The sequence below is a fragment of the Apodemus sylvaticus genome, chromosome 8 (genome assembly GCF_947179515.1).
Source record: "Apodemus sylvaticus chromosome 8, mApoSyl1.1, whole genome shotgun sequence".
Taxonomy (NCBI): Eukaryota; Metazoa; Chordata; class Mammalia; order Rodentia; family Muridae; genus Apodemus; species Apodemus sylvaticus.
The window spans coordinates 73157373-73163800 of NC_067479.1; the positions used below are offsets into that span (position 1 = coordinate 73157373).

General features: G+C 47.2%; 1 protein-coding gene across 3 annotated transcripts in view; it reads left to right on the forward strand.

Annotated features, from left to right (window-relative positions):
* Positions 1 to 5732, forward strand: part of C8H14orf93 (chromosome 8 C14orf93 homolog) — a 23562-nt gene extending 17830 nt beyond the window's left edge. For all 3 annotated transcript variants that reach the window (XM_052191501.1, XM_052191503.1, XM_052191502.1), the window contains exons 4-7: positions 2863 to 2924; positions 3100 to 3203; positions 4220 to 4332; positions 4734 to 5732. In XM_052191501.1, coding sequence (XP_052047461.1) covers positions 2863 to 2924; positions 3100 to 3203; positions 4220 to 4332; positions 4734 to 5159 — 705 coding nt within the window. In that variant the 3' untranslated portion in view covers positions 5160 to 5732. The remainder of the gene's footprint in view (positions 1 to 2862; positions 2925 to 3099; positions 3204 to 4219; positions 4333 to 4733) is intronic.
* Positions 5733 to 6428: the final 696 nt, after the last annotated feature.

Here is a 6428-nt window from a genome sequence, read left to right on the forward strand (position 1 = left end):
AAAACTGAGCGGCACCCCTGTTTACATTGCCGTTTGAGGGTGAAGGAGAGGGAGAGAAGTATTATGCTATATATGATTGAGGGACAAATAGGACGTGAGTAGTATGTGGATGTCAGAGGGTAACTTTATGGGGTCAGTTCTTTCTATTCTTATACAGGTTCCAGGAATCAAACAGGTTTTTGGGCTTATGTGAAAAATGATTTTACTAACTGAGCTACCTTGCTGGCCTCTGGTTTTGTTCATTTGTTTGTTTGTTTGTTTGTTTGTTTGTTTGTTTTGGGGTTTTTTGGATTTGTTTTTTTTGAGACAGGGTTTCTCTGTGTAGCTCTGGTTGTCCTGAAACTCACTCTGTAGACCAGGCTAGCCTAAAACTCAGAAACCCTGCTTCTTTCTGCCTCCCAGAGTGCTGGGATTACAGGCGTGTGCCACCACTGCCTGGCATTCATTTGTTTTTTAAAATATTTTATTTTATTCTTTTAGACTTTGTATCTTATGTATGTGGACATGTGTGGGTGTTTTGCCTACATGTATGTCTGTACCACATGTGTACAAAGTCCGTGGAAGTCAGAAGAGGGCATTAGATCCCCGGGCACTGGAGTTAGAGATGGTTATGAACCACCATGTGGGTACTGAGAACTGAACTTGAGTTCCTGGAAGGGCAGGCAACAAGCACTCTTAAACTGATGGGCCATCTCTTTAGCCCAGGCTGGCACAGCAGACTCTGTGTAGTTCAGACTGGCCTCACTGCTGGTGCTCCTTCTGCATCAGCCGCCCAGATGCTGAGATTACAGTCTTGAGCCACCACACCTGACTTCTAAGTGCTGCAGGAAAACTGTGCTACTTCAGGTTAATACAGCACCTGTGCTCTTCAGAGAGTGGAGACTGGAACCCCCAAAGCTGGTAGTACTTTCTTGTTTTGTACAATCACTCAACAGAGATGGGGGGATCGGTTAGGGATTTCTAAATGGGCGATATCCATTTGGGATTGGGTAGCCTCCACTGGCTGCAGGGGCTTGGGATGGAAATATAATTAGAAAGAAACAAAGCTAAAATATAACAAAAGTAAAAAGCTTGCATTAAAGCTCAATGTGTCAGCCTGGGATGGTGGTGCATGCTTTTAATCCCAGCACTCCAGAGGCCGAGGCAGGTGGATCCCTGTGAGTTCAAGGCCAGCCTGGTCTACAAAGTGAGATGTAGGACCGCCAGAGCTCTGTTACACAGAAAAACCTTGTCTCAAAAAACAAAACAAGCCAGGCGGTGGTGGCCCACGCCTGTAATCCCAGCACTCTGGAAAGCAGAGGCAGGCGGATTTCTGAGCCTGGTCTACAGAGTGAGTTCCAGGACAGCCAGAAAAACAGAGAAAACAGAGAAACCCCGTCTCAAAAAAACCAAATACAAAACAAAACAAAACAAAACAAAAACAACCCCCCCAAAAAAACAAAAAACAAACCAAAACCAAAACAACAACAACTAACAAAAAATAAGCTCAAAGTTTCAGTTGCAGCATGACCTATGACTTTGTGAGTGGTGGGGGTGGTGGCTCAGGAAGGTAATGCCATCTTCAGATCTGTTCCCAAGCACTTCAGGAAGTGATGCTGTCTCTGACGAGTCCCACAATGCAGACACAGCTCTGGTTCTCCCTTGCAGGTGAAACACAGTGTAAGTTTAGTTTTTTTCAAACCCTACTTTTTCTTTAAATTATGTAGTAGCAACATTTTCTTTTTCTTTTTCTTTTTTTTTTTTTAAAAGATTTTTTATTTATTATATGTAAGTAGACTGTAGCTGTGTTCAGACACTCCAGAAGAGGGCATCCAGTCTCATGAGTGTACTTACATATAACAATAAATCTTTGTGCTGGAGTGAGCAGAGGTCCTGAGTTCAATTCCCAGCAACCACATAGCTTACAGCCATCTATAACATCAGTTCCAGATCTGTTGCTTCTTCTGACCTCTGGGTTCCTGTACACATGTGGTAGGTGCACATTCATATACTCAGGTACACACACACACACACATACACACACACACAAAATTAAGTAAATGCTTTTTTAAAAAAATATTTATTATATGTGAGTACACTGTAGCTGTCTTCAGACACCCCAGAAGAGGGGGTCAGATCTCATTACGGATGGTTGTGAGCCACCATGTGGTTGCTGGGATTTGAACTCAGGACCTCTGGAAGAGCAGTCAGTGCTCTTAACCTCTGAGGCATCTCTCCAGCCCTGCTTTTTTTTAAGAAGAGAGATGGAGATGTATCTGAGCAAACTCGTCAGCTGCTGACTGCCGGGCTCTTTGGCTTCCATTTCCGTTGTTGTAGATTTGCAGTTTTCAAGTCTCCAGGATGTACTTCTCAGACTTGTGATAAGTTTTCATTTTCTTCCCAGGCTGTCCTAAAACTTGCTCTGTAGACCAGGCTAGCCACTTGCCTCCTGAATGCTGAGGTTAAAGGCCTGTGCCACCACACCTAAGCAGTAGGCCATCAATCAGTAGATATTTCCCAATACACCTATATCAAAGGAATATAGACAGCCGGGCATGGTGACACATCTCTGTATCCCAGCACTCAGGTACTGAAGGCATCAAGAGCAGGGGTCAGGGGGTCAGGACCAGCCTGACCACAGAAGTTTGCAGCCATCCTGGGCTACATGAAACTTTAGCTTAAAAAACAAAAGCAAAAATATAAATTCTAACTTAGCTCTTTGGATAAAAAAGGACATAGTAAAAGATGGTGCCTAGGAAGTAGAAGCGATTCAGCCAGAGAAGCCACACACATGGGGACAATGCTTTTTTACCTTGGGGACCAGGGAACCAGAGCAAAGTTTTCTTGTCTATTCCTGATCTGATTCTTTCTCCCCTACCCTAGAAATTGGTCCACAATGTGCATAACCACATCACCAATGACAAGAGGTTCAACGGGTCTGAAAGGTATGGTTTCCTGACGGGAAGAAGCTTTTAGGGTGCTTTGCTGAGAGGGAGGTGGGAGGTGGGATGGGGAGATGCTTGTACCGTGCCAAGGACTTTACTGCAAAGCTAACTCATTCTGTGTGTGTCTGTCTCAAAAGTTGCCTGCCTTACTCGTTTCTTTCTTCCTCTGTGACAGCATTAAGTCATCTTGGAATATTTCAGTAGTGAAGTTTCTTCTGGAAAAGCTCAAGCAGGAGCTGACGGCCAGTCCCCACAATTACACGGATAAGGAGCTGAAAGGTGAGGTCACGGACTTCCCTCTGCTGGTCTCTGCTTGCCCCTCCCTCTCCCTGTGCTTGGTTGGGAGGGAAGTGGCATGGGGGTGATTTAGGTGGTATTAAAATAATGTACTACATGGGCCAGAGAGATGCTCAGCGGTTAAGAGCTCTGTCTGCTCTTCCAGAGGTCCTGAGTTCAATTCCCAGCAACCACATGGTGGCTCACAGCCATCTATACTGGGATCTGATGCCCTCGTGTGGAATTCGGGTGTGCATGCAGATAGAACATTCATATACATAAAATAAATCTTTTAAAAAATAGCTCATGACAGCTATGCATGATTTCACATACTCGTGATTCCAAGGCTGGAGCCTCAAGCAAGAGGGTCACTTCAGCCTTTACCCCATAAACCATCTCGCTAAACCAGAAGCCAGCCCTTTCGACCCTGAGTACTGTGTCCTGGGGCCAAAGACTTGACTCATGATTAAGAGTTTAAGAGTAGTGGCTGTTCTTCTGGAGACCTGGGTTTGATTCCCAGTACCTACATGACAGCTCACAACAGGCTGTGACTCTAGTTCCAAGGGATCCCATGTCCTCTTCTGGCTTCTGAGAGCATTGTATGATGTGGTACACAGACACACATCCGGATTCATTTTAAAACTCCCACTGTGTCCTAAGTTTTCTACTCCTTACTCTTGAGTCACTTAACGCTATTACTGAAGTACTGTGATGGCCTCAGGAAAAGGTGCTCAGACCTGTTGGTAGAGTAGCAACTGCACATTTGCTGCAAGAGCCCCGAATGCACAGGAAGCAGCTGGAGCTGCCTCTGTAGCCAGGGATTTCTGGGAGGAGTTAGTTCAGAGCAGAAGGTACACAAAGGTCAGTAGATCCAGGAGGACTGGACCGTGCTGCTGCTCGGGAAAGCGTAGGCTGCCGAGCCGTGTCTGACCTTCCACGCCCTTCCACGCAGTGAGCAGGGCAGGGTACAGGCTGGGACCCTTGTTCACGAAGACTGTCTTGCTGTCTCCCTTCCCTAGGAGCCTGTGTGGCCTACTTCCTCACCAAGAGGCGGGAGTACCGCAACTCTCTCAACCCTTTCAAAGGCCTGAAGGAGAAAGAGGAGAAGAAACTTCGAAGTCGCCGATACCGGGTAAGTCTGTGGGCCTTCCTTTCAAGAGCTGAAACCCTGGTTCCTAATGAGCTGTAACGTGAGGGATGGACCGAAGGCTACAGCATCTGAGAACAGGGCTGGCAGACTGGAGGGTAGACAGGCAGGTGGAGGGTGAGCCTACTCCAACCAGGATCTGACTTGAACACTGGCTTCCTTCAGGCACAGAGTTTTTACATTTCCTTTATGGGACATAAACCGGTTCTATGGGGCTCACAACCATCTGTAATGGGGTCTTATGCCCTCTTCTGGGGTGTCTGAGGAAAGCAATGGTGGTGTACTCATACGAATAAAATAAATACATATTTTTTTAAAAAAGAAAAGAAGCCCGTTCTACAAACAACAGTCTGTTCCTCCTAATCTCTATCCTGGTCCTACCATAGCTTTTCGCCAATCGATCCAGTATCATGAGGCATTTCGGACCTGAGGACCAGCACCTGTGGAAGGACGTGACAGAAGAACTGATGTCCGATGAGGAGGACAGTCTTAACGAGCCAGGGGTGTGGGTGGCCCGCTCTCCTCGATTCAGGGCCCAGCGCCTCACAGAGCTCTGCTATCACCTGGATGCTAACTCTAAGCACGGTACCAAAGCCAACCGTGTATACGGGCCTCCCTCAGACAGACTGCCTTCTGTGGAAGCCCAACTCCTTCCTCCCGAGCTTTACAACCCCAATTTCCAAGAAGAGGAAGGAGGAGGCAATGAGAAAGGACCGGCCTCTCCATCCTACGACCAGTCCCACAAGGCATCCTGTCCTGACTTGAACTCGTTCATTGAAATCAAGGTGGAAAAGGATGAGTATGCTCTATAACCAGGATAGCTGGCTCCCTCACTCTCCACATCCCACAAATGGATGGCTCGGAATAAGGAGACGCCTCCTGCAGTCCGAAAAGGGAAATCTGCTTTTCTTAACATAGTTTCCACTTGAAGTGGAGCTGGACACTCTGGTGGGAGACCTTTCTCCCCATGAGTGGCAACCAGAAAATGCTTATTCCTAAGAACAAACAGTGCCTCAGAGAATCCTGGGATGCAGAGGAGCCTGGGCCAGAGAGACATCAGGCCTTGACCCGGGTTCCATCTCTGACTTAGTTGCCCCCATCACACCCCACTGTACCCACAGCTCAGGAGAAACACTGCTGGTCTTGTGCTGCCCTGGAGGCTGAACAGAGCAGTCCAGGGTAATACTGCCCCCTGGTGGGAAGTTTCAGTCATGGGCTTTTTAGTCTGAGCAGGGAATCATGGGCTTACCGCTATTTGGAATTAGGGTCTAGATATGATAGTTATTGTTTGGATTTTTTAAATGATAGTTATTGTTTGTTGGATTATATAAGAAAATATTATTTCCATATTACATGTGAGGAAATTAAAGCTTAAGCCTTTCTCATGTTGCTGGGCATAGTGACTCATGCTTACGATTCCATCATTTCGGAGCTGAAACTGGAGGGTTTGTGGCTCCAAGGCCAGCCTGAGCTATCTAGTGAGTTCCTGGGTAACCTGGACTATACAGTGAAGTCCTGTCTCATAAAAGCAGAATCAGTCAGGCATGGTGGCACATGAGCGTGGTGGTCTTTGCTTATAATTCCAGCAATAGAGAGGCTGAGGCAGGAGGACCAGAAGTTTGAGGACACCCTGTCTCAGAGAAACAAACAAACAAACAAAAAACAAAAACCAAACAGGAATGGGTCCCGTGGGTAAAGGTCTCAGGAGATGAAGGTCTTCCTTGGTCACTCAACAAATCTGAGGCCAGCCCAGGCTACATGAGACCCCGTCCGCAAACAGCGAACAACTGATTCCTGGCTATGTGCCATGCCCTGTGCTGGGGGCTGTGGACACGAAGGCGGTAAGTTCAGATTGTTAGGTTTCACTGATTAGTCAGGAAGCACGGCGGGGGCAGCGCAGGCAAATGACCTGTGATAAGGATGACTGTGGACAATGCGGAGGACAATGGCAGTCTACGGCTGGGGTAGCTGACACGATTGTGTAGCTGGGCGTGGCCTATCTGAGACAGTGAGGTTTAAAGTAATGCCTGAAGAGGGGGAGGCATTGACCAGGAGAGGGGCAAAGGCCAGGAGGATGAGCC